This window comes from Phocoena phocoena, chromosome 12, assembly GCF_963924675.1.
Source record: "Phocoena phocoena chromosome 12, mPhoPho1.1, whole genome shotgun sequence".
Taxonomy (NCBI): Eukaryota; Metazoa; Chordata; class Mammalia; order Artiodactyla; family Phocoenidae; genus Phocoena; species Phocoena phocoena.
This window is the reverse complement of record NC_089230.1, coordinates 50,743,138-50,771,066: the sequence shown is the minus strand read 5'-3', so window position 1 is coordinate 50,771,066 and position 27,929 is coordinate 50,743,138. Positions and strand designations below refer to the sequence as shown.

Here is a 27,929-nt window from a genome sequence, read left to right as displayed (position 1 = left end):
TAACTATGATGCTTTGGGCTTCTGACTGATTTCCCATGCCTGTCTGCAGCCAAACAGCTGCAGGATTTCCACACACCCCGCTTTTAAACTGTTCCACACACCCCGCTTTTAAACTGTTTATGTGCATCATTTTTAAAATTGCATTTAACAACCATATCCTTCAGAACAGTCCCTCCGTGTGGAACAGAAGTGAATGGTTTAGTAATAGTGACAAAGCCAGTAACAAGAATGTATTTCATGACAAAAAGACTCTAGTTAGAAATCAACTCCTTCAAAAGATTCTACATGTCTCGAAATGTGGACCACTGTCTGATTCTGTATGTCCTGCAGCATGGGTTTACATGTCTAAATAAATAGAGCTCTTTAACCCTGCTCAACACTTGCAGTGTTTTCAAAAGTGATTAAATTGTACAACTGTCCTAAAGTGCCCACCCACCTAGGGTTTGAAAATATTAAAGAAATTGAAAGAGAAGTTAAGATTATTTTGTGCAATTCCTTTCTCACTTCCAGACAAATATTAAGTTTTAAAAATTACTTTAGTGATCAGGACATTAAAATGAATACATTCCTTGTACACTCCAAACATGCAACTCCAATCATTATTTAGCTAATGCAACTGGAAAACATATATTTAGGGATCCAAATATGTGCTATTATGAGTGCTTGGGTAATTATACATTATTTTAGCTAATCATAAATGCATGGACTAAAGTTGAGTTACCTCCACTGTTTTCATTGTTGTTTAGCATCTGTTAAGCATCTGCTCTGCACTAAAGATGGTCAAAACATCAGCCTTCAAAAAAGGCATCTAAATATTTTTATCTTATCTATAGAGAGATACATATACGTTATATGTGGTACATGTGGGCATTTCAAATATCTAATTATTCAATGTCCTGATCTGAAAGAAACACTAGATTTCAAATGTTTCATCTATTTCAAAATCATGTCAGTTACACCTGAAATTTTAGAGACTTGGAGAAATGTCTACAACCTACCTCCTGAGCTGTGCACTGCTATACCTGAAAGCCTAAATCCTCCTTCTCCCAGCAGGCAATCATCTTATGCCCTGAAGCATGAGATCTGATTACCCCTATCATCATCTTAGCTTGCATAGATACAGATGTTATTAACGGCCGTAGTTTATCCAACCCTTTTTTAAAACGCAGCTGCAGCATTTGACTTGGGGACCTCCTGTGAATCCCACTGGTTGACTCCGTCTTGCACAAAACACGTGGGGTTTGGGGGAGGGAGAAGAGAGGGGGAGGTTTGTTTTGTTTTGGAGGGTTTTTTTTTTTTTTGAATCAGACTTCCCTAAATAGCCACTTGGCATCTTTGTAAGTGATGTGAATTCTGAAATTACTTACTAGAATAGGCGGACAACAGAGTACTGTGTGAACTAGATCATTTAGAAACAAAGCATACTAGAATGTATGATGCTTTTCACTGCATTGGCAGAGATCGAATATGTGGTCTTGATATACTTATTGATGGAATAAAGAATAGAATTGTAGTTTATTCTCAAATACGTTAGCCACATTTAAACCGGGCTATCCCGTTTTACATAACAATTGTTTCTACTAGTGTTGAAACAGTAATCTGGATAAAGCAGGTTCTAAACCTGCTGTGGAGGGAATAGAGAGATGTTTTTAAAATCTGAAAGGCCCAGATTGGCAATCCACACTGATCAAATTCTGTGATTAATTGTTCAATCTAATTATTGACCTTTTTCTCAGCATCTACAATTAGTGTCTCTAAGTGGTTCCTCTTGTAGCCTACATCATCCCCTCTACAAAACAGAAAGAGACCTCACACATTTTCTATCCATTTGGACACAGCAAATTTTAAGTACTTGCAGAGGGAGAATGTAAAGAAAAATCTGTGAAGTGGAAGAGTCTGAAGTTCCAGAAATCCTGAACTATTGCTTCAAGATGCACAAAACACTTTTCTTAATTCCGATTGCTTCACTTGTGAATGAAATTGCCTTAATTGGAGCTTCTAGAGGCCCTTCTGGGAAATGGGAGGTAGCTCAATGCAGTGGAATTAATATTTCAGAGAGCATTAGACTCAGCATGAAGAGATCTGGGTTCTGGGGTTGGCCTTTGTCTCTAGATGAGTGACCTAGTACAAGCTTTGTCTCTAAGGGTCTCAGTTTCCTCATCTGTAAAATGATGAAATTAGATGAGTACTGATCTCTAAGATCCTTTCTGGTTTGTGTGCTGTATAATTCTGGGCTAAATGGGAGCCAAGTTGGACTATGCAGTTCACAGGAAATTAGGAGGTTGAAGGAGGCTTGGTGGCCAATCCTTCCCTGGATGTAGTCTTTCTTGTTTCTCTAGTCATTCTTTTGTTTTAGAAAACCAAAACTGACCTCTTCCCAAGGTTTGGGGGCCTAGAGGACCTGTGCCTACTGCCTGTCCTCCCCATTGCTGGGGCAGAGCAAAGGCAAGTCCTCCACCTCAAGCCTCAGCTTTCCTTGTGAGTACCATCAGGCAGCGCCACCCATACATTCCACATTTATCAAGCACTGCTGTGTGCCAGAGTGCTAGGGGCTGGCAACCCAAGAAGAATCAGTCTGCTTCACGGAGCTCCCTGTCTAGTTGGAGAGCTGAGTATCCCTTATGTCTCCTCTAAACTTTTTACTCTTGCCGTTAGGAAATAAGAAACAGGCAGCTTTGTCTCTGCTGACATATCTTTCTGTGGGACACTATTTTCTTGTTCCTTTGTTCCTGGTAACGTCTCTGGTTGTTTCTGTTTTAAATACATTTCAGGTGAGTCATCTTATAGGGAGGGAGCCCAGGTCTTAACTTAAAGCAATTTGACATGAGAGCCATAATAAATTCTTCCTGCAACAAGGCAGGATATAAACAATTAAAATATTGTATGTAGGAAATAAAGTAAAAGATGGGAGAAAGATGTTTCTATTTGATTGTTCCTGGGGCAAGATGAATATAAAAGTGTAGTGAGACTCTGTAAACTTCTAATCCCCAGCCTGCCCCTAGACCTGAATTTCCTCTGCTGATATGGCCCTAAGAGAGTGTGTGAATAAATGCAGAGACACAATTTGTTATTTGTTAAGAAAGAAAAAAAAAGGAGCCGTCACACGTGGCCTTTTCTTATTGTTGCTGCTGTTAGCACCAATACTAGATTGTATGAGAGAGGCGGGGTGCTGTTAGTAAGGAGTAACAGACAACTCTTAGATGACAGAGTTCTAGAAAATGTCAAGGAAGAACTCCACAACTCAGCACCAGTTCAGTTCTGGAGCACCTGGGCCTCTTTTCTGGATTGTTCTCAATGTTTCTTTATGAGAAGAGTTAGATAGGAGCCAAACCACTTGTAGACAGATCCACAGCAGACTCAGGAGCAAGCCTGGTGAGATTGCTTCTTGCATTCAGTTAGTGAGCCCTCACTGAGCACCTACTTTGAGCTGGACACTCTGCTCTATGACCCACCTTCTGTCTCACTCCCCATCCACTGGGGAAGCAACAAGCAAGTATAGGTTGAATTATGACCTGGAAGCAAATGAAAATCAACTTTCTCCTTCATGTAAACAAACAAAACTTGTGTCAGGGTCTTCTGGAAACTGAACATCAAACCTCAGGCAACCTTAACTGGTAGGTTTTGCCAGACATTTTCTGGGTCTGGGTATTTCTCAACCCTGCTTGTCCTTGAGGTGAGGGGAATTTTAAAGGAATGAATCTCTGGAGATAGGATAGCCTCTGAGAGGGGGCTGATCACTGGTTGGGGAGGGGAGTCTCTGTTCCACACCAACTTTATTTAGCTTTGCTTGCTGATGGGAAAGCTTTTCCTTTCTACTTTACTGTTCTAATTTAGAATGTTGGAGGGGGCATTTAGTGGAGAAAATGGCACTGTTTTTAAGGGAAGCTAAGTGAATGGAGAGCTAGAGGTCAGACCCAAATAATCTGATGCTAGAGGGGTGTCCTGCACCCATGCCTCTCTCATGCAATCTAATTCACAGGACTCTAATTCCCGCCTTTCTTTGTTGTTCTAAAACATTTTTAAAATTAAGTATAGTTGGTTTACAATGTTTCAGGTGTACAGCAAAGTGATTCAGCTATATATGTATATTCTTTTTCAGATTCTTTTCTGTTATAGGTTATTGCAAGATATTGCATATAGTTCCCTGTGCTATACAGTAGGTCCTTGTTGATTATCTATTTTATATGTAGTGGTGTGTATCTATTAATCCCAAATTCCTAATTTATCTCTCCCCTTCCTTTCCCCTTTAGCAACCATAAGTTTGTTTTCTATGTCTGTGAGTCTACTTCTGTTTTTCTACCTCCCTTTTTAAATGGATGAGAAAGAGGATTAGCAAGAGAGTGAGCTATACTAGAAGACAGTTTTCAGAGGCAGTAGATTCCCCTAACATATAACCGGTTTTCCAAGGGCATTGACAGCCTTCCCAACTCCACACTGGTTTAGGGTCCCTTGTATATTTTTCCAGAATATCCTGTGTTTCAGTCCAGTCCAAAGCACTTATCACCTTTTATGAGCCTGCTCTCCCTGTAGACTCCTTGAGAAAGGGGTCATGTCATTAATCTCTGGCACATAGTGGGTGCTCAGTGTTTGATGAATGGGGTGGATTGCTGGATGGACAGAGACCCCTAGATTCCATCATCCTTCTGAAGGTCTTATTTCTTATCTCCTTGACCAAAATGTAAACATCCTGTGATAAAAGATGTCTTCCCTGTGTTTTTTGCTTTGGTTTTGGTTGAGAACTCCATACTCACAAGAGGATAAAGACTATGCTAGAGGCTATGTTTGGACCTGGTCAGAAAGGCTTGAGAACCTCTGGGGTGTGGTCACACCCTTTCCAAGTCAACTTTATAAACTCATCCTTGAACTTAACATCTTGTCTCTGTTAAAAGGTATTTCTGAGATACATGGCATTTGCCCCTCATCAATCACTTCTCTTTGTGGACTCACAAGAAAAATCTTTGCAAGTTAAGGTTGAACAGGACTTAATCATTTTACAGATAATGATCTGGAGCCCACAGTGGTCTAGTCACTTGCCCAAATTTACACAGCTAGTTGGGACAGAGCCTGAAGCCCCACCTCCTGGCTTCCAGTGATTAGCCTTGCTGTGCCTCCAGTGACTTCTTGGGAAATCTGCAGGCTGCATTCACCTTCATTCATTTGCCCAATGTTTATGCAGCACCTACTATGAATCAGGCAGCGTGCTCAAGCCTATGGATAGGAAGATGAAAAGTAACAGTCCCTACCTTGAAGAGTCTTTCTTCTCTGAGCTGCGACCACGAGAGTCCCAAGTTTCTTACACCTTAGATCCGAGGTCCCTGCGTCCTGTAGCAGCTTCCAGTGAGTAGAAGCCAGCGGACACTGGTGCCAGGCTCCTCCTGGACCTGGTGGGCAGCTGGGCCCTAGCCCCTCCCGCCTACCCTGGATCTTGTAGCTGCTGTTGCCACCGAACCAATCATGCCAGAAAGTCATCATGATGATTTCAGAACTGCATTGTGAGTTATGCAAAGCGCGCGCATAATTACAGCCAGGAGGGCAGAACATGCTGTGGGTGTGTATGCGCATGTTGTGTCTTTTGCCAGGGCTGGATGGTGTGTGTGTGTGTGTGTGTGTGTGTGTGTGTGTGTGTTTCTATTCAGTGGAATTCTTCTTGCCACCCTGCTTGATTCAAGGCTGGTGGCGGGAGTAAGAAGGGATATTCCCATTTTGACTTTGAGACAATTTGGTAAGCCTCGGGAGTATTTTCCACAAGTTTTGGTGCCTACAACTGAGTCAGTAGGGCAAGAGTGTCTGGAGTAGGGAAACCGGTGGTTTGGACCCTCTAGAACCATAGTCCTCCTACCTCCAAGCCCCAGCACCCGCACAGCGGCTTCCAGGTCTCCTAGCCACAGACTCCTAAACTTCTCCCCTGGAGACAGGCCTGGGCCTAGTCTTCCACGCCGGCCTTCATCTTTGACCTTCATCTTAAATTACTCTATAAAGTTCTTCGGCCTGAACCAAGCGCCGCCCTTTGCGCCCACGTGGAGGTGGTGATGGTGGTAGCGGTGGGGGGTGGTGGCAAGTGTCTCTGGCGGAAGCCGGAGCCCCAGGCTCCAAAATGGCACAGTAACTGTGTTCCTCAAACGCCGCCGGGAAATCATATACTTTGCTAGGTGCGGAGTTCGAGTTTGCACCACGTCTCGGGCAGGGCTAGCTGAGCACAAGTCTGCCCAACTTGGTTGTCAACAATGTTGACTAATTGTCCTGTCTCCTAAAAATCCCCTCAGGTTTGTGGCTTTGTTCCACATTTCCCTGATCTCGTCCCACTTCGAAAAACCGAGGAGGGATAACTTGGGAGGTAGTTGTCCCCTTTCTTGCTCTTTCCGAGTGTCCCCAGGCCCGAGTCCTGGTCGCTGCGCGGCACTAGCAAGGACGCGGGCTCTGGTGCGTGGCGTGCGCGGGCGGGGGCTCCAGGCCCAGCCCAGGCCGCGGCGGAAAGTTGCGGTCACGTGCTGCGGCCGCCAGCAGGAGCGCACAGCCTTCGCCCCTGAACCTCCGGGGCCGAGGAACTGCGGCGCCCTCCGAGGGTCCGGGGGACGCAAGCACTCACTTGCACACACATACTCTGATCGAAAGCCCGGGTTGACATCGAGTCTGGAGAAAGTGGGACGGGGAGCGGGCGGGTAGAATTGCGGAGTGCTACTATCTGTTCACCTCCCCCAGAGCTTGAGCGGAGGGCGGGAGAGCAGGAGATGTGACCCTTGACCTTTGGCCAAGCCCACGCCAGGAGGTGAGGCTGGCAAGCTCTTGTTCGACAAGTTCAAGCTGCTGGGAGAGCTTTAGTAAGAATTAATCTCTTAGAGATCGGGGATCACCGCTGTCTAGGCGTGCGCTCTCCCAGCGCGGTACAGGATCCAGGGCAGGAGAGAGCACAGGAATCGCGGGAAAGGCGGGCGGGAGGAGTAGGGGTCTAAGGCGGGGGAGGAAGCTCTCCAGAATCCCTGGACCCTGAATTGGGGCGGTGGGGGGCAAGCGAAGCCCGCTGGGGACGGGCAGCGGGAGGGCAAGCTCTACCCTCCAGCCGCTCCAGTGCAGAAATAATGGAGGCGAAATAGCTTCGCCCTGCTCCGGATGGGCTTTACTTCGGCAAGCCGGCGGCACCCTCCCGGCGGCTGGTGCCCAAGTGGACAGCGCGAAGGCCACGGGAACGCGGAGCCTCCGGCAAACCCCATCCCAGGCCCCAAATACGCACACAGTGTCCTCGCCTATAACGTTCCGTAGATAGTTGCAAAATGAATAATTACTCACCTTGGACCAGATCCAAGTTTTACCCAACAGAAGGGGCACGAGACCAAGAATGAACCAACTCACATGGCCATATCCGGCGCGCACAATCACACACAAGCACACAGCCACCCAGTTCTTCCACGAATCTGTCTGGCGCTCTGGAGAGAAGGGGGAAAGCGTTCTGAGAAAGCTCCAGCTCCCCTCCCCTTCCCCCTTGCCATGAAATATAATAATTCATTTTTATTACGAGAGCAGCACTGTCCTCACCACCTCGCACGCACAGAGCCACACTCCCTTATTCATACTCTAACTCCTCAGCTCCGAGAGCGCCTGCATTTTCTTTGGGAGCCGCTTGGAGGTTCATTAATATCATTAGCATTTAACCCCCTCCCTCTTTCCATCCCCTCCCCGCACATGGCTGACGTCAGACCCCGCCAGGAGTTGGGGGAAAAGCTAAGTGGGCCAGGGACGCCCTATTCCCCTCCCCGTGGCTGCCTGTCAGAGCGCTTCTGGAGATATTACAGGGGACCCAGTCCGCAGCGACAGGCACAAAGTCACGGGGTAATGAACTTCGGGAACCCTTTGCCGCTGCGTGCTTGGCTCTCCCCGGAAACCGGGAGCTGGCCTCCTGTTCCCTCGGAAGACTTCCCAGCAATCTAGTTTTTCCCACTCCGCGCTCGGATTTGGGCAGCGCGGAGCCCATCTGCCTGAGACTGCGGTTGTGTGTTTCCCTTTTTTCCGTAAAAGAGCAGCGGTCTGTAGAGATCTGCCCACACTCTGCCTGCCTAATGTAGAGGGAGGAACTGAAGACTGAGAGACAGGAATGGGGAAAGAGAGGGATTTTGCCCTTTTTGCTCCGTAGAAAGACCATTTTCGTGTCTCCATCTCTGTTCTTCAATACCCTTCTCTTGCCTGTCCTCCCTTCTCCCTCGATCTGCCTGTCCGTCTCTCCATTTGTCTGTACATGCCTGTGTCCATACCAAGCAACATTCCCAGCAGCTGCGGTTTTGCAAGAGGCGGGAAGAAACTTAAGGATGCTTAATTTTCCACTGTGGAACGAATTCTGAGCGCCCGGGGAGCAGCGCAGCGCGCAACCGACACCCACCTGTCCGGCCCCGGAGCCTCCCAGGCTGGAAGGCGGCTGGAGAGCGGCGGCGCCCGGCGGCGAAGCGGGCGTTGCCGGCCGGGACTCGGGCAGCGCCCACCAACCGCTCCGCCCCGGGACCGCCAGCATGAGCAAGCCGGCCGGATCAACAAGTGGGTACCTATCGTGCCGCTGCGGGGCTCAGGCGCGCAGGCTGGGACGGACGGGCGGGCGGGGTAGCCGGGGAGGTCCTACTCCGATCTCCGAGACTCCGATCCTGGGAGAGGGACTCCAGCGGTGTGTGCGCTTTGGCCCAGCTCCTTGTAGACCATGAGTCAGTGCCTTTCGTGGTGAGGGAAGAACAATTTCGTTACCTCTGGATTGCTTGATTCCCCCCTTTCTCTGGTATGGTGGGAAGGTTGCGACCCAGGCCGCCCAGCAGTCCCGCGAGTTGCCTCCACTTAGCCGCCAGGTGCGGGGAAGAGGGGGTGGAGGCGGCGGGGGCGGGAACTAGGCCTCAGCCCCAGGCTGCAGCACAATAACACGCTCGCTCAAAACTCCGAGCTCCAGAGCGCAAAAGCAACTTTGCGCAAAGCGGATTTTGAATGGAATGCTTTGCACCCCTTTTCTAGCTATTTCAAATAATCCTGCAAATTGGGAAGCAGAAACAATTTAAAAGTCACATTTTCCTTAATCCTAAATCCGCGTAGGTCATAACTGGGGAATTTAAAGTATGGCGAACCGCTCTAGCAAAGAGAGGACCAAATCCCTAATCCCAAGGAGTTTTCGAGCGAGAGCTCGGCAGAGGCAGGAGAGTGCGGCCTGTTCCCCTCCGCGCGCTCCTCTCCTTCCTTAACCCTGCTTAGCTGGAGGCTCTCCCTTGGAACGCCAAGTCGTGGCTGATCTCTAACCGCCCCTAGACGCCGGAGTGCAGGTCTGAGTGTATGTGCGAGGGCTTTTGCGTGCTCCTTGCCTGCGGACCCTGAGAATGTGCAGGCCAGAGCCGGCGCTGGGCCGGCACGGCCGCAATGCCAGGGTCTCCATGGGGCATTTCAGTTCCCGCCTTCCGGTGGCCCGGGGCTGCGGTTTCCAGGGTCCAAGGCTGGGGGTGGTCGCTGCCGAAGTCCCCACATCCCGGAGTGCTCCCGCCGCCCTTGTCGTTTTCGCTTATAGCATTTTTGGCGCTTGTGCTTTTCTCAAACACCCCCTCCCCTCACTCCCGCTCATTGTCCCGAGCCTTTGAAAGTTGGGAGAGTCCGAGATACTTCTGAGGACTGATAATGAAGTCCCACTTGAGTGGGATGCAATTCCTCCCCTCCCTCTCAAGAAGTGGGTTGTGTTTTTATTTTGTCCGTTTGTTTTGGTTTTGGGCGCTGCCATTTTAAAAATTAAAGTGAACGTGAACAAGAAGAAAAAAGGAGAAATGTTTGGAACTAAGGCGGAGGGAGGAGAGAAGGAATCTCAGCTGCCGCCCGAATCAGAGCCGACCCTGGCGGAGGACTGGAGTTTCCAGTTAACCTCGGGCCTACCTGGCCCTCGCTGTTCGAATCTCTGGGAAAGGAGGCGAGCTCGCATATTTTTTGTGGCCCGTGTTGTGGCGTGTGTGCGTCCTTCCCGGGAGGCGCAGAAGGAAAGCCTTCCTGGTGCATTCCGAGCCTCCACCGCAAAAACTGAAGCCGGCAGGCCTCGGCAGGCCTCGGTGCTTGCTTGCCCTGTGACAGGTCCTCGCCTCCTTCCCTGGAAGTAAGGAGCCTCAGACCCCTCGCCCACTTGGGGTGCGCAGTCGCCGGGGTTGAGGAGCCTTGAAAAATGAGGCCTCGGAGGTGAGGGAAGGGGCGGGCACGAACTGGGTTCGCTGGGAACCGCGCCCGCGTGCTGTAGATGGACTAGGACGCAGGCGGACCGTTCGGACTTTTGGGAAAAAAGGCAGAATGACACTGGGGAAACTTTGGAGCTTTCCAGCTTCCCAAGAGCCTGAGTTGGGCCTCCTAAGCCTCGAGCCCGACGCAGGTCCGGACGCCTCCGCAGGAGTCTCTCAGGCCCGCAGAACAGCTGACCCCGCCCGCGGCGCCGCGCCATCCAGGCCTTCTCCAGACCGGTGGCGGCAGCGGGGCCCAGGCCTGCGGCCCTCGGGCCCCGAGCAGCGAGGGGGTCGGCGCGCAGCGGGCGAGGTCAGGGCCGAGCCCGGCCGCGAGGTCTGCAACTCCCGCCTTGCTCGGATTCGCACAGCTGGAGAGCAGAGCGATGTCACCCGGGAGACCCGCCTGGGTGGTAACAAGACCCCGGCCAGTCACCCCTGCAGCCCAGACTAACTTCTTTCAACAGCCTCTGATGGTAATTACAGTAATCGAAGCTGCCATATATCTTTAGGCAATTATGACACACAAAAAGCCCCGAGGGGACCCCCTGGCGAGGGAAGTTAAGAACGGTTTTCCAGCCTCAGGAAACTCCCGCCTGCCTCACGTCGGAGCTCGCTCGACTTGCTAAATGAGGGGAGCTTTGCAACGGGGTCAACCAGCTTGTCTCGTGACCCAAGTCACCTTAACGTGGCTGGGTGGCGGAGTCTGAGGCGCACACCCGCTCTGCCCCGGAATTTTCGCGTCCTCCCCTCTGTGCCCCGCCCCAGGTGGGTACGCCTGTCTCTAATCTGCCCCGGGAGCCTCGGCCCGGAGGTTTGCGCTGGGGCAGGGCCGCCCTGCCGCCCTGGCGGCCCCGGGGGGCCGTTGGTCTAGGAGCCCCGCCCCTGGAGCCCGAGTAGCGTCGCCCGCCCCTAACTGGTCCTCCCTCCACCCCGTCGGGGTTCTCCAGAGATGCATGTCCCTGGCCTCCCGTCTGGATGGGGGGCGGGAAAGAGAAACCCCACCACTGCTCCTCCCACTAGCTCATCTTGGCATCATCAAAACTGCCACCGGGAAGAGGACAGCTGGGACGACAGGATGGCTGGACCCCAAACACGGACCCCAGCTCAGCCAGAGCGTTATGCAGAGGAGAATGGTTGCAAAATATGGAAACCAAGTTTACTGCTTTCCAGAGTGAGGGCGGCTGCTGCGCGGCCGTTGAGTTCCCTTGGGCGCAGTGACAGGTCCGAGGGGGTGAGGGACAAAACCCGATGTCGCCTCCCCTGGCTTTCTACAACCCCCTCCTTACCCCAGCACAACCTCTCCTCCCACCCTGCGGGAGAGGGGGCGCCGAGGCGGTGGTCGCCGCGCCGCGCGCCTCCCCCGCCGGCCTTTGTCGCCATCCGAATTCCCATGCTACTTTTTTTGACGGGTCACTGGTGGCTCTATAGGCAGGTGCTACGGCGGGGTTGTAATTGCCCGGGCCGAGCCTGGTGGTTACCAAACCCCCTCCCCAACCCTGCCGCCCTCGTCCTCCCCGCCCCCACCCCCTGCAGCTCCTCGACGGCCGCGGTCGGGGGTGTGCGCCTGACCCATGCCTCGGAATCCACCGGCGAGTTTCCACCCTGAGGCCTCGGGCCCTTCCTGCGCGGCGCCCTCGCCTCCCCTACTCCCCTGGACCAGTCGTCCTCACCCTTGCCTCCCATCACCCCAGCCTAATCGTGGTCCCTAACCTGAGCGCTCCGGGAACAAGGTGCCAGCTTCACAGAGGCCAAGCCGGAGGCCGCCCGGGCCCAGACTGGAGGCCTTCGGGCCGGTAGCAAAGGGAACATTAAATGTAAAGAAGTTAATTATTAACTAGTATTGTTAAATATCATCATCATCATTATCAAAGTATTAATTAAGTTAACCCTTTATTTAATACTCCCTTTTTTTGCACGAGGAAGGATTTCAAAGTTCTTATGAACCACTTCAGGCTTGTTGGACCCTTGAACCTTATAGAAAAATAGTTCCCTCCCTATAACTTTTCGAATTTTACCCTCTCCCTAACATTCCTCTAGGGTCCGCGGCCATCCCAGACTAGAGGGGATTCCAAGGCTATTTCTCTTAAGTCAGGCGACTGTCGAGGCCACGGAGGGTGGGAGCAGTTTAGGGAAACCAGTCAGATCTTTGAAAGAATCAGCCTCAGACAGCGGTGGAAAAACAGAAAGCAAGGGACCCCCGCAGGATCTAGTGTGAGAAGGTAGGGCTTTAAGGAGGAAGACGTTGGGGAGTCGGGGCGGAGGGGTGTCGTCCCACCCTAACCTGCCAGGGAATCGACATACTTACAACACTCTCCTCCTACTTGCCTACCTTGGTGCTGGTTACTTTGGGGAGAAAAACATTTTTTTTCCTAAAAGAAATTATTTCTCAAAAGCGATCCATCAAGCATTATTTTAAATAGGTAAAGTGAAAGTTGGGCAATTACCACTACCCTTATTATCATTAATAATCCTAGTATTAGCATTACAATAATAATCCTAATAATAACAACCGCCCCGGCAGCTCAGAGAAAACTCGATTGCCTTCCAGCTGCCATCCCTGGTTCCAGCCGTGTTTGTTTTTCTTCTTTTCCCTTTTACATTTCAAGTTTGTCTCCTCGCGCGCTCACTAACAACTTTCTCTGTTAAATGCAAGAGCAGGAGAGGGAGGCGGCCAAACTTTCCGCGGAGCAGAAAGGCAGCGGCGGCCGTGCTGCCGCCCTGGCCTGCTGTAATCTTTTATTCCAAAATGGGTTTCAGCGATTAGAGGAGACCCAAATACATGTAGCGGTGCATGAATAATGCTCATTGTAGGAAACTGACACTTGCTCAAGGAAAAAAAGTTTGGCTATAAAATCACTTCATTATTTGCTTTTACCGCAGCTTCGGTGCTAATCCCTTCAGAGGTCAGATTGCTTAGCATCTCTCTCTCCCTCTCCCCTTTCCTCCTTCTCCGCCCTCCTCTCTCTCTCACCCCATCCCCCCTTCCCTGTCTTTCCTGCGATTTCAGGCCGTATTTTAGATATCCCCTGTAAAGTGTGTGGCGACCGCAGTTCGGGGAAACACTATGGGGTCTACGCCTGCGACGGCTGCTCGGGGTTTTTCAAACGAAGTATCCGAAGGAATAGGACGTATGTCTGCAAATCTGGAAACCAGGTACCTTAGCAGGGCTGCGCTGCCCCGCTCCCCTCTGCCGCCTCCCCTTCCTTTGTTTGTGCCAAGGCCTCCTCTGAGTTTCCAAGCTGCTGAGGAGAGACTAGGCCCTGACCTCTCCTTTCCTCTCCCCTCCTTCCTGCCTCAACTCTCAGTGGCCCTTTTGCTTGGGAAAGGCAGAAAGAGGCAAGGGAAGAGAACTGAGTTTGAAGGAGGAAAGCTGAAGTCCCAGCGTCTCCTTACACCCCCTATCAATCCCTCCGCCCCTTTTTTTAATCCTCTGACAGTTTTTGACACTGGGTAAGGCCCACACCCAGTGACTATAAAGCCAGCCCAGAGGATCTAAGGAACTTTAGAATCTAAACCACAAGTGCAGGCAGGTAAAAGGGCTATTTTATGTCACTGCCACCCCAGTCCCATTCCTAGCAGCACCTAAGTTCAGTGCTCTGACCCAGGTCTGTCAGGGCAGAAGTGAAAGGCACAGGGCATTTCAGTCAGCGAAGTGAGTGTTGGCTAGTTGGAACAGAGAGGATGTGCTGTATGAGGGGCTGTGCCTTCAACTTCAGAGAAGCAGGGCTGCTTGGTAGTGGGCAGTGGGGCTTCAGCACCCATGTGACTTTAGTTGGGCCTTGTCAGAAAAGGGCAGAGTGAGCAAGAAGAGAAGGTGCCCAAGGAAGGAAACTGGGAGCCTCTCCACGGTCCCCAAATCTTCACTTTCTCTGCTTCTCTGGTTGATTCTGTTTTAATCTTGAGCAGGCAGAACTGTCTCAGAGAGACAGAAGAGTAGGGGCATGGGTTGAGTGTGAGCCAGAGCTTCCAGAAAGAGTGAGCAGACCCCTCCCCCGACTCAGTTTCCAGCTCAGTAGTAGGTTTATTTCAACCTAGGAGATCAGCCTTTTGGTCCCACACTTGGCCTTCTCCTTAGCCAGGCACACAGACCCTAAATACAGAGTGACAATCTCCACTCCCAAGAAGATCCTGGAGAGTGCAGTAATCAGAAAACATCCTTTGGTAACCAAAATATTAAAACGTTTTCACTAATTAATATATATGATACACATATATACATACACATATATTGTCTGGTGCTAGTGAATTGTTTATCTTTTTCTGAACCTATGTCTGCTCATACCAATTTCTGATAGATTTGGATTATCAACAAAAATAAGAACAAGAAGATGCTGCATTGGGATAAGTTATTTTGAACTCTCCAGCCCTGTTACCTGTTTAATTGGGTCCATAGCTCTGTATCAGTTTCTCGCTTCACCATATGGACACATCACATTATATACACACAGGACTGTATCCCATTAGCTCCACAAGAATATGAGATTACTGTGGGTCATCAGACTTGAGCAGGCCTCTACTTAAGTTATCTTTTACTTTTATGCAATGCACAGAATTGGGGAATCAAAACCTCAGATAATACGCTTGATATTTTCAAAGGGGCTGGCTATCAATTCACACATATTGATGTTAGTCCAAGTGCTTGTAAAGGAGTGTTGATAGACTCATCAGGCATGGTGGTCCTCTTCTTACACAGAGAATAAATGAACCTAGCTGAAGTGTGCATCTTTCTCTCAGGGTCCAGATATTTATATACATTTGATCTGATTTGAAGACACTTTTAGGAACTAATGAAGACTTCTGTTATGCATTAGTAAGTTTATCAGAATACTAGGAGGATAACATTTGAGGATAGGCATATGATTGCATTTAATAATAAGTTATTTAAACCTTTTTACATTGAGCTATTACACTGGCCAGCAAAGATGACCTGAAGATTTCAGTTAGGAAAAAAATTTATTTCCTTTCTCTCCTTTATTCTAAGCTTAGGTAAACAGCATTCTAGTTTATTATTAACAGTAACGAGGTTGTTTAGAAATTATTATGAACTTCTGCTCTACCTTTATTTTAAATAAATCAACGTATTTTAAATCAGAGGGGTGTGATCTCATAAAACTGTGTGTTTGAGTGTATAATTTTTTCCTAAGGGATATTTCAGAAAATATGCTTACTCCAAATTCAGAGTATATGAATTTTGAGATTATGAAACAAAATAAAAATACATTTATTTTATTCTCTTTCTTCCCACTGTAAATGTAAAAGTAGCAAGTAGTATAAACAGAGCACCAAACTTCTTATGTATTTACTGTGTATAAAATACACATGTAGACATGACTCTTTATGAATCTATGTATATGTTCTCTCAGTAATAGCACCTAACGCTGAGTGAATTCCATTAGAAATTTTCTCTGTTTTCCTCTTTTAATGGCCAATATTTTTCCAGAAAATTGCATTGGATAAAACATTTATTTTCTCATGCATCTCAAATAAGTATTTCTAAGGCACAATTACCTCTTTTTTTTTCAGTTATCGTACTAATATTCTCAATCTATGTTATCATTTTGTCAGACAGTTCATCACATTATCTTCCTGGTCATATTTACATGGTGGGCATTTCTAGAATTTGTCCAGGCCTTGGGCTCTTCCCTTCCCACTCTCACATCTGTAAGCCTTGCCCTCCTAACCTCCTGGCTTCTGCCTCACCTTCCAGAAATGGCTGTGTTTCTATGAATCTGGGCTAAGGCTAGTCTTTAAGACAACTCTCAACATGCTGGTCAGAAGCGTGGCTTGGAGTACAAAGGCAAGAGAGGAAAACAGGAGAGTGGAGAATAATGGGAAATATTTATCTGACAGATAAATGGGCTCACCCAGACAGTGACAGAAAGAGGTAGACTCAAGACCTGAAAGTGGAAAGAATAGTTGGTGGGAGGGGGACGTGGCAGGGGTCCTGGCAGGCAAGCCTGCTCCTTGCAGAGCGCTAAGGTCTCCTCCTCCAGGGCAGGTCGCTGTCTTCGGTCCTGAAAAGTCTCGCCCCGCTCCAACCCCTCTGCGCCTGGCGGAAGTTCCCCTCGGGAGCTCCTCCCCACGCAGCGTAGTCTGGGCAAACCAGGAGCTCTGACCCTTCACCTGATTTGAGAAGGACTTTCCTTCTTGTCCGCTTTCATAGGGTCAGGGGCTGGTCCTTTTGAAGTAGCCCCAGGAATCCCAGCCCTTTCTCTTCCTGGCCCCGCTGGTGCCCAAGGCCCTCGCGTTTCGCGGAGCCAGGCTTGCAGCTCCGGGGTCTGTTGCGGGGTCCGTACCCGCCTCAACGCCTTTTCCCCGACCCGGCGCCGGCTTCGCGTCCCCAGTCTAAAGGTCCTGGGGGCCGCTGACGCCTGCGCTCTGTTCCAGGGAGGCTGCCCGGTGGACAAGACACACAGAAACCAGTGCAGGGCGTGTCGGCTGAAGAAGTGTTTGGAAGTCAACATGAACAAAGATGGTAATCTATTTATTCTTAGTACATCTTTTTATCCTTATGTTGGTTGAATAGTAAGTAAATTATGTGTACAGAAGATAATGGCACTCCTATGCATGTAAATCATCTCCTGAGCATTTCTTTCCAGGTGCTGGGAATTGGCCTCCGGCTTTAGTCATCTCCCTGCATAAGCCCCACCCTCACCCCACTGAACTCCCCAGGGCAAGACCCATGCCCACGTGGGACACTTGCGCCTCACAACCATCCCCATGAAGCCAGCGTTCCTGGGGTCCCCACTCTGCTGGGGACCCGCATGTGACATTCCCGGCCTCCCATGCTGATTCTTCTTCTCACCTCTCCTTGCAGCCCTTTTGTGGTCAGACTTAAGCCTGTTAGCCTCCCGCAGGGTCTTGCTGTCTGGATACTCTCCTGGAGAGGATATCTTGGGGACTAGGAGACGGGTTGAAGGAGGAAGGGCAGAGACACGAACACGCGGAATGTCCACCCCTTGTTTGTAGGCTCACCAAGATTACAAAATCAGGACGGCCGTTGTGGCGATCTGAGCTTTTTCAGGGCCTTCTCTTAGTTCTAAAGAAAGGGGCTGGAGGGGCAGAGTGACGCCAGTGGGTGCCTCGGACACCCAACTCCCAGAAGGCTCTTAAAGGCGCGCAGCAAGAACTAGGTCGTCAGGATGCTTCTTGGGCTTAGAGTGCAATCCAAGCTCGTGCCCGGAGGTGGCCTGGCGAGGGCGCCCCAGGCCGGGACGTGGCAGGGGTCTTGGCTGGGAGGGAGGGATGGGGCCTCAGGACTGGGTGCGGAGTGGGCTTTGCCCGGATGGAGACCTGGGCAGGGTGGCATCTCCACGAGGTACAGCGCCCATTGGGAGAGTTCCTTCCTCCGCGGCGCAGGAAGCAGGAGGGAGCGTCCAACCTGTTGAACTTGTGTATTGACAAGTTGTCAAGCTCGTCGAGCGGAAGATTGCCCTGAATTAATTTGTTTGTTTAAACTGTTGGTGGTAATTGTCACATCTCCCCTGCCTTCCTCCAGCACACTCTGAGAGGGCTTTCCCTCGTCCCATTCCCCAGCGGACCCGGGCTCGGGTCCTTTTCTCCTGGGGTCCTCGGAGGCCAAACGGCATCTCCAAGTGGGGCGAGGGATGGAGGTGGCGGGGGGAGTGGTCGTCGAGCGGATTGGGAAAAAGTGTGTGCAGAGACGCTGTGCCTGGCTGTGCGCAGTGCTCCCTCTACCCTTGGTTGCGGTGGAGACGCAGCTACTCCTGCCCAGAGGGTCTCTGGTTTCCCTGCTACCTTCCCTGGGTGCAGAGGAGCCCTCAACCGACAGAGAACACACCTAGTCTTGCCTGAGGCTCGGGTATTAGTGTGACACTTTGGGCCGGGCTGCTCTTCTCGGCTTCAGCTTCCTTATGCAAACAGTGTAAGGGTTAAACGGTCTCAGAGCGCCCTCCACCCTCACATTCCTTCTCCCTCCTTCTCTTCACCTCCCGGGTGCCCTTGCCTGTCCAGACGCAGCTTTTGGCCCGAGAGCGCGGCAGCGTCTAAGTGTCACCGAGTCTCTGATCTCGGGCGTGCGCCGGTCTGTCTGTCTCTGTAGCCGTGCAGCATGAGCGGGGGCCTCGGACGTCCACCATCCGCAAGCAGGTGGCCCTATACTTCCGTGGACACAAGGAAGAGAACGGGGCAGCCGCGCACTTCCCCTCCGCAGCACTACCCGCGCCGGCATTCTTCACCGCGGTTACGCAGCTGGAGCCCCACGGCCTGGAACTGGCCGCCGTGTCCGCCACCCCTGAGCGGCAGACCCTCGTGAGCCTGGCTCAGCCCACGCCCAAGGTCAGTGACCTTGCTGGGCCCGAGACCTTTCCGAGTGGAGGGCGGAGAGGGGCGCGCCCATTCTTTCTCAGCTGGCATAGCTCAGGCAAAAGATGGAGAGAGAGAGACCTCACGGGGTGCTCGGTGCTTCGCCGAGCCCTGCGGGGAGCTCTAGACCTCCCTCTCTCCCCTGTTGAGCTAGGGGTGCTCAAATTTTAGTGTGCAGTAAAGTCACTCTCTAAGCTGACTGCAAACGTGGCCGCCTAGGCCCATCCCCCTTTCAGCAAATTTCAGGTGGTGCCCAGGAACCTGTATCTTTAGAAAACTAGTGTAAAGCCCTGGCTGAACTAAGAGGGCAGCCTAGGTGTTCCTGGAGGACAGAAGAGCAGAGTTTGTTATTAGAAGAAAGAAGTTGCCTGCAGCTGGCCGAAGAGCCCCTGAATTGCAACTGCAGGGATCTAATCTCTTGGGCAAAGCCATGGGTCCCTAATGCAAGAGAGAAATGTGGAGCTCACTTTGTTAGGACAGTTTGAAGAAGTTGGCTTCGTTTCCCACTCCCCGTACTCTCTTCTGAGCCGCATGAATTTACACAATTGAGCCTGTACTAGCAGGGACACAGCCAGAACCACCTCAGAAGGCTGCCACCTAGGGACTACCTTCCAGGCTTCCAGTTGGTACCTACCCAAAGCCCCCACTCCAGGCTGAGAAGGGCTCCAGATCTCTCTCCCCAAGAGGAGGGCCAGCTGCAGCCCCACACTGCAGGGAAGCCAAACACCTGGGCACACGCACACACACAATATTTAATATTGCTTTCTTATCCTTGATGTGTATAATAAGCTTGGGAAAGTAGTGTTCTGAATATGTCGTCAGTTATGAATGGGAATGCTCTATGAATGATTAAGATGTCTAATTGAAATATTTCCATAATATACTAATCCTTTCTAAAAATACTCATATGCATATTTGTGTTTGGGATGCCTATTAATTTATACTTTCTCCACATCTATTTTTATTTACTCAAATGCAAGAAGCTCTTGTCTAAATTGGGAGACAGGCTTGGCACTTGGCTCAGCCTGAGGAAAATTTGCTGCAGGGGATAGAAAAGCCAGATGCCCCTCTTGAAGGAACAGGCCGCCAAAGAGTGGAAATGAGCCTCTCCCATCAATTATTATTCCCCAAACTCTATAGATATTCCTATCTCCTTCACTGGTCTAATTAGAAATTTTTAAATTTGGCTCTTCTTGCAAAGCTGCAGTTTCCTTACTCCCTGTTGTTTCTCTTTCTTCCCCACCCAGTACCCCCATGAAGTGAATGGGACCCCAATGTATCTCTATGAAGTGGCCACAGAGTCAGTGTGTGAATCAGCTGCCAGGCTTTTATTTATGAGCATCAAGTGGGCTAAGAGTGTTCCAGCTTTCTCCACGCTATGTTTACAAGACCAGGTATGACCAAGAGGGCACTGAGCTCTCGGGGGAAGGGGGTTGGGAAAGAAGCAACAGTAGCCAGTCTTATGAAACTAGAAGTTACCTGGATAAATCACCAAGGCCAAGCATCCGTTCTTAACAGCAGTAGGAAATGATTTTTCTTAGCTTCTTGCTATGGGTTCAAAATAGCTAGCTATGGAATCCTTACTAAGAAATGTAATTATGTTATTTCAGGAAAGTTGGATATAATCTAAAAAAAAACAAATATACAAGACCATTGTCTTTTTTTCATTATCTTTTTTTAGTTTAATTGAAACATCAAATTTCATCACAAATTTTAAAAATCTTAATGATTTTTAAAATTGTTAACAAAACAATATTTTCTTAAGAACACTGGAACTGAGAGACAGAACGTCATGAGAGTATTCCCTTGTAAGATTTTGGGAACTAGTCTCATTATTTTATATTTGCAGCTTTATATTTTCCATTGTGATGCTCATAGTTTTGGCCACTGATTGATCAGCATGAAGGATTAAAGAGTGCATTGCACACCTCCCTTGATTCTTAAATGCTTTTAGAGTTTTTGTAAACAAATAGGTCTGGTGCGTAATCCTGTGGTTGTAAATGACATTAAGAGGGAGAAAACAAAGTATGTGCCTTTAAAATTGCATCGTACCGAAACTCAGAAGTTTTGTTGTTAGGAATATCAGAAATGGCCTCTGCCAGAATTTTTCTGCCCTTAAGGGAAAGAAATAAAATGAAGTATTCACAAAAATTGGCCGTCACCAGCACATTCATGGAAATTAATGACAAATTTCCCAAAAGGCTAATAAGTAGCTCCAAAAGCAAAGGATTTGTTTCTTTAATTCATTTTATACCTAATTAAAGCATAATAGTGCCCCTTAATATGAAGTACATTTCCTACAGAGAGCCCTGGCAATGTGCTCAAAACATTTAATCTTCTAGCATGGGATGTTCTTTTTTTCATGGCCTGGACTTTCAGACATGATCAGAATTAGACATTGTTTACCTTGCATTTTTAAAGTATTATTTTCTGTATTTAATGCAATAAAACTTAAAATAAAGCACTTTGAAAGTTAAACCTTTTGGTCTAATTGTGACTTTGGTTACAAGCCTTCACAATTCAGCCCTTAACTCTCAAAAGGAAATCCTCTCACATCCAGAACTGACTGGTTTTTGAGAGATTTTTCAAAAACAAATTTTTCAAGATGGTTAGTTTCTATCTTTGACAAGCTTTACTGGTTGACTCTGACCATTTGCTGTGTGTGTGTGTGTGTGTGTGTGTGTGTGTGTGTAAGTTGGCTGTTTTTTCTCAAAACAAGTATTTGTAGACTCTTTAATCCAAACAAAATTTACTTACTGTCTGCCACTTAGCCCTTCGGTGGAAACCCTTTAACAACAAGCAAACTGCAGTGAAGTGGAATCCAGTACATTAATTTCGAAAAGGAGCCATATTTTCATTTTAAATATTCAGTAGCACATTTTAATAGAATGAAAATGACAAGCACCTTGATGCTGTCCACTTATGAGTCTCAGAAAAATCAGGCAGTGAGATGAGGTAAACTCAGCAAAACCTGATTAACATAATTACACCCTGATTTCCCTGCATGCCTCTTGGGAATTAGTGATCACTCTCCCAGCCCAGCCCGCTCAACCCTCCAGGAAGATGGGGGCCCACATCTGCATGCTTAGCCTGGAATCCTCAACCCTGATAATATCAACATTTTCTATGTTGATATTATCTACCTGCTGTGCTGCTGGTGACATTGCATAGAGCCTGGGTCTCCTGAGAAGTTTTTAGGTGGTCAGGAACAAATGGATGCAAGAACAAGAAGGGTAAACTCTTTCTCAAGGGAAGCAAAATTTGGGGAATTGGAATGGCTGACTCTCAAATGCATGTGCTTAAGTATAGACACCTTTTAATAAAGGAAAATATGAGAAAATAAGGGAAAGCTAGAATATTCAGAGGAAAAACTATCAGGACAGGCATTTAAAACACTTCTTAAAATGATGGAAATTTACATATTGAAATTGTTTATAAATTTATAAATTACACACTATATTATATTATACATCTATTGTATGACAGCTGATGCTTTTGGAAGATGCTTGGAGAGAACTGTTTGTTCTAGGAATAGCACAATGGGCCATTCCGGTTGATGCTAACACTCTACTGGCTGTATCTGGTAAGAATTGCACAATTTAATGACTTTGTTGTAGAAATTACCATAAAAATACATTACTGAAAAAAGAACAACATGTAAAGAATAACAAATTCCTGCTGAACAATAGAGTATACCTGTCATTTATAAATCTATATTTAAATGCAAATAATGTTGTTTTGTTGTATTCATGACTGCTTGCATTGTTATTTAAATGCAAATTACTGTGTTTGTTATCATCCAAGAGAAGATTTTATATTAACTTTCATACAATATAGCCAGTTTACATGGAATCAGATATCTTAGAGTGACAATTGAATAGATATTGATATGCAGGATTTTGTCAAAAATCAATATTAAATCATGAAAATGCCTTCATGTTAGAGCATTTATTGCATATTTTTATTCTAGGCATGAATGGTGACAACACAGATTCCCAGAAGCTGAACAAGATCATATCTGAAATACAGGCTTTACAAGAGGTGGTGGCTCGGTTTAGACAACTCCGGTTAGATGCTACTGAATTTGCCTGTCTAAAATGCATCGTCACTTTCAAAGCTGGTAAGCAGACACAAACTGCTGTCTCTTCTCCTTCCCCAGTTTTGCCATCTCACTAACTCAGACACCTCCAAGTCCAAAAAAGAGGTGATGGTTTTCAAGAGAGCTGATACTCTTAGTGTGACTCGATAGCCATGGAACCTGCATGTTCTTCTGCTGGCCATCCACTTCCAGAGAGTGCTTTCCCCATCTGCATTTCCTGTGCTGCCTATCACAATTTCCTGGTCTTCATTTCTAGTTCCTACACACAGTGGTTCTGAACTGAGAAGTTTCCGGAATGCTGCCGCCATCGCAGCTCTTCAGGATGAGGCTCAGCTAACTCTCAACAGCTACATCCATACCAGGTGACCCTTGTTTGCCTTGAACGTGTACTTAAGAAAATTGCTTCCATTGTGAGTGTGTGAGCAGACAGCAAAAAGCCAGTTCAAACACTGTGACTAATTATCCTGTTGCCAAGCCAGTTAATTTAATTAGAATCTGTGTCCTCACGTATTTCGAAGGGTAGGTGAGAGGAGCAAATCAAATTACATTACAAAACTGAAAGCACTGCCAGACACCTTACACCTTTCCTGGATGAATAAGTTGATCCATCAATATAGCTGAACACATTGAGGTGAATGGGCCCAGATATGAGCAAGGTGAAAAATGAAGGCTAAAGTGTTATGTTAGTTGATATATTAGAGAGTGGTCACATGATCCTTTTAAAAAGGCAGATGCCTTTCTTTGGATGCCACTCCCAAATAGAAGGACCAGAGAACTTTCTAAAGCGGTCATCTTTAACCCCATCATGACTGCCGTCTGGCTTTGGTGATTGGTATCTGTTGACTTATTTTGAGCCATAGCACCCATCGTGTTACTTCTGGCCAAGCAAAGCCCACTGACAGAGGCTGTTCTTGGCTATTTGTAGAAACTCTCAGTCACTGGGGTTCCAGCAGTGCTCCTCCTGGCCCACCAAATGGGCAAATCCACCATGAGGTCTACAGACTTTCTGATTCCGTTTTCAGACGAAAAAAGCAAGGCTTTTAAAGAGCAGTGAAACCTTGCTAGCTTCCTAAGTTAGGGCTGCAGTAGATCTGAGGTTAGAATAGAGTTGCTCTTCTTACTTATTCTCTAGATCTTGAAGAGAAGCCCATGGAAACCAGTCTCTATCATCTCAACATCACCCATAGACACTAGGCTGGGAGAAACTAAATCAAATGGGTAGAGGCAGTTAATGCTTCCATTACTGAAGGGGTCAAAGAAACCCCAAGTCACCTGTGTTCATTTGGGATGATACCACTTCTGCAGGGATCTCCTTATCCTTTTATAAATCCTCTTTTGAATACTAATGAGTAAAACTGTTCCCTGTCCCAGAGTCGTTGAATGTAGCTTTTCGGAATTCCTATTCCTGAAAGCTTTAGGCTTCACAGTAGATCTTCAATAGCTGATAGCAACCAATATCCATTGAGTGCTTAGTGTGTGCCTTACAACCCAGCATATTATGATTTTCCCTAAAAGTAGGGGAACAAGTAAATTTGTAAAATGTGAGTTTATCAGCAACAACAAATTGTTCCCTGTCCATGGAATATCACTGAAACTGTGACGAGTGGTAGAGCCTGTGTATGTTTTTCCAAATTAAAGTTCCGTGGTTTTAAATTTAAAATCCACATTTACTTTCAGAATGTATATAGTAAGCACTTACATTTGTTCAGAATTATAAAATGGAACAGTACATAATTTGGGCACTTTTTCCCCACTAAAAACTAAATAGTATATCATAACTGACCTCTGACATTTAGAGTCTTTAAGGTATAAAGAACATCACACCAGGAGAATATGATACTAGGTATTGATTCAGTCAAGCCTTTGCTGAGTACTCGCTTTGTGCAGGGTGGCTGGTGAGCACTGTGGAACACGAGAAAGGATAAGATACTACCCATTATCGTTACAGGAAGTAGGCAGAAGTGTTACTCCAACTCAGACCAGGGAAGAGAAAAAGCAAAGTGGGGAGTGAGAGAGAGAAATTCTCGTTGGAGGGAGTGAGAAAAAAATCTGCAAAGTCTGATGCATCGAGGAGACATGTGAGCTAGTTCTTGGATTCCAGCAGGAGAGAAGGGGACCAACCGGAGGCAGAAGAGGGGCTGGTAGAGGTGCCATGGAAGGTGCCAGAAAGGGAGTAAGGAGAGTCTGAGAGAGCCTGACATTTCAGGAGCTGCTTCTAGGACAACCTGAGAGAGTTAAACCACAAATTAACAGAAGTCTAGTTTAGAGAAATGACAAGTATACTACTTCTCTGTCACCCTCAAAACAAGGAAATTATTCATGGAAGGAACACATCTGCTTCGACGTGAGCCTTTCATTTCATGATATCAGCTACAGCTAGAATTTAATACTAATATCTAGAGTCATACATGTGACAAAACTGACTATACCTTACTGCTTAGCTCCTTCAAATCAGCGAACATTCTCCTCTAGCACTTTCCTGTCTAGAAAAATAAAATCTGAAATTGAGAAGTTAATGTGGCAAACTGAGCTAATTGTGCATTAATTGTTAAAGCTGCAAAGTGAGCTAATTGTTACAGCCTGGTAAGTGATTTCTCTAATTACCTAGGACACGAGGAGAGGGCTAGAAATCGGCATTTCAAACAAACTATATACAACTACGTGTAACAACTATATATAACTACATATAATAATAAACAATTTAGTTATATATAATAAACTATATAACTGACAATCAAATATCCGAATCCGTGACAGACACAGAACACTTACACCTGGAAAGAAAACTTCCAGTTATGTATGCTGATGGATGAAGTCAAGGTCAAAGATACTCTACAAAATAATTTTGAGCAGTCAGAGAGCCCCTCTCTTTCCTTCTCTCTCTGTCTCTGTCTCACACACACACATACACATGGTTATTGTTTCTGGGTAGTAGAGTACTCCACATATAATAAACACTTAATTTGTGTTGACTGACTAACCAGCCCCTTCCTAACTAGAGAATAAAAGAAGTGGGTGAGTAGGTGAGTGGATAATCTACTCACAGTAAATCAAGAGTTAACTGTCTGTGGAGTCACCAAAATACGTCCTTTCTGAAAGTAATTATTTCCCACAGTGTTTTCTCATTGTGGGAAACTTCAGCATGTTGGGTGGATGCTGCAGACACAGTGGGGGCTTATCTAGGCAGCCACTGCTTCCCACCCACTTCAGGGGGCTTCTCTCCTCTGCCTGCCTGAGAAGGGAAACAGAGCTGTTGAAGAGAGTAAGTGGCCAAGGTGAAAGGGAGACGTGGGCCTTGGGAATACTTTCCAGGAAACGTAGGAGATGTTTTTGGCAAGTAGAGTAAGCGGTGGGCTTTATGTATTTTTTTAAATGTAGAGAAGCTACACCGTGTCCATACCACATTATTAAAGGTAGTCTGGTGGTCCCTGTCCATTGGTGGTCATGAAGCTGGGCAGTGAAAGAGCCAAATGAGGTCCTCAGAGGCCCAGAATGAATTATCAGCCTCGTATCAGGTTGAAGAGAGGGACTCTCTTGTGCCCAAAGCTAAGAGACAAGCATGAAAGTTGTTCCCCTGGACTCTGCACGGTGGGGTCATTGGGCAGTTAAACTCAATGTTCAGCTACCTAACTCCTGTGTAGGAATTGATATCTGTCAGTTTCTAGCATCTGTGGCCATGGACTGAACCTGGCTGAGTCACAGATAAGTGTCTCCAGAGGTCAGTCTTTTGGGTGGTCTGTGTCAGTGGAGGGAGACCTCCTGGTAGACTGTATTGACACCTGATTCCAAGCTATTGACTGAAGACGCATCAAGGCAGTGAGGAGGTGGCTTATAGGCATCTAAAGGCAGCAGAAAATTGAACTTGCACATCTGAGCACAGATGTACGTTGGACATCAAGAGGAAATTGTTCAGCAATTTCTCACATCTTTAATTATACGCCAATTTCACTGACATGAAAGTTGGGTGGCACTGCCAGCCAACAGAATTTAGTCTTTAATTTGCAGTGTAATAAGGAGGGAATTATTCCTGAGAGTGACTAAGTATAGTGCCTGAATAATAATTTAGAGAATTGCTTAGAAAAGGAATCCATTTTATTTGAGGGAAATAGCCTCATGAAGGAGTCTTGTGACTCAGAAACTGTGGATGTTGTCACTAGTTTTGTCATCAATACCATTGGCTGGTTTCTACACTGGCAACCTTAAGTTTATTATTTGGTCTAAACTTAGTACCATGTTTCTTAAAATTACTTTTTCTCCAAAAAAACTGCAACCCCTGTGCTAATGAGGAGACAGTCACCGTGTGCTTTTGGCAGCAGCATTATGTTCTCCATGCCTCAATTATTCCACCTGCAAAACAGGGACAGTAGTGCCTGGCTAGGACTCTGTAGTATGTTATTAAAGAGGCTGAATCAGGAAATTAAGCTGAAGATGGTGTGTGTTCAAGGATGAGATATTAAGCCTGTTAGTGATGGATCTTACCTTGCTTTCATGGCTTCTCCTATTCCAGATATCCCACTCAACCCTGTCGCTTTGGAAAACTCCTGTTACTTTTGCCAGCTTTACGTTCTATTAGTCCATCAACCATAGAGGAAGTGTTTTTCAAAAAAACCATCGGCAATGTGCCAATTACAAGACTGCTTTCAGATATGTACAAATCCAGTGATATCTAAGCTCTCCAAGTCCCTACTTTTCAGGATGGGACAGTATCTGATGAACTTCTACCCATGGAGAACAAGCCTCAACTAACAAACCCTTCAGGAAGCATAAACCTGGGAATGTGTAGCCTTCAGGAAAAAATGTCAATTGACACAAAACAATTCCAGTAGCTCTGACCTGCTGCCTCACCCAGGGTGGGGTGGCCTGGAAGGAAAAGGGGGTGTAAGAGGACTGCCTGAGCAGAGAGGACTCACTGCTACCATGCCCTGGGAGGGGACCGAATTCGGGGTTGCCACAGGCCAGGCCATTCTGCCTCTTACCTGGAAGATCAGGCTGATCTATCAACAGCTGAAACATAAGTAGAACATTTTTTTTCCCTTTTAGCATATAAAGTTGGGTAACCAAATATAGTTCTGTGTATAACATCATACAGCAGCCTTCAGAACTATCTTATGTTGAAGAATTTATTTCAAAAATAATGGTTAGGTTTTAAATCAAAAGTTTTATCAAAAGTTTCCCTTCTATTGTACTACTTCATAAAGTGGCCTTCAGAACTGAGTTAATAAGTGAAAGGTAGCTTATGCTGTGAGATTTGCTTTTTCTCTCTCTTCTTCCTTTCTCTTTCTTTCTTCCTCTTCCTC

At 47.3% G+C, this 27,929-nt stretch overlaps 1 protein-coding gene across 1 annotated transcript; it reads left to right on the top strand.

The window, feature by feature from the left end:
• The first annotated feature begins 8,495 nt into the window (after nucleotides 1-8,495).
• On the top strand, nucleotides 8,496-27,929 carry NR2E1 (nuclear receptor subfamily 2 group E member 1). The gene is made up of 9 exons (XM_065888864.1): nucleotides 8,496-8,520; nucleotides 13,216-13,361; nucleotides 16,596-16,683; nucleotides 18,271-18,506; nucleotides 19,781-19,927; nucleotides 22,020-22,116; nucleotides 22,504-22,653; nucleotides 22,889-22,994; nucleotides 27,140-27,929. Exons 1-9 carry the CDS (start codon nucleotides 8,496-8,498, stop codon nucleotides 27,300-27,302), a joined length of 1,158 nt encoding a protein of 385 aa, XP_065744936.1. The 3' UTR covers nucleotides 27,303-27,929.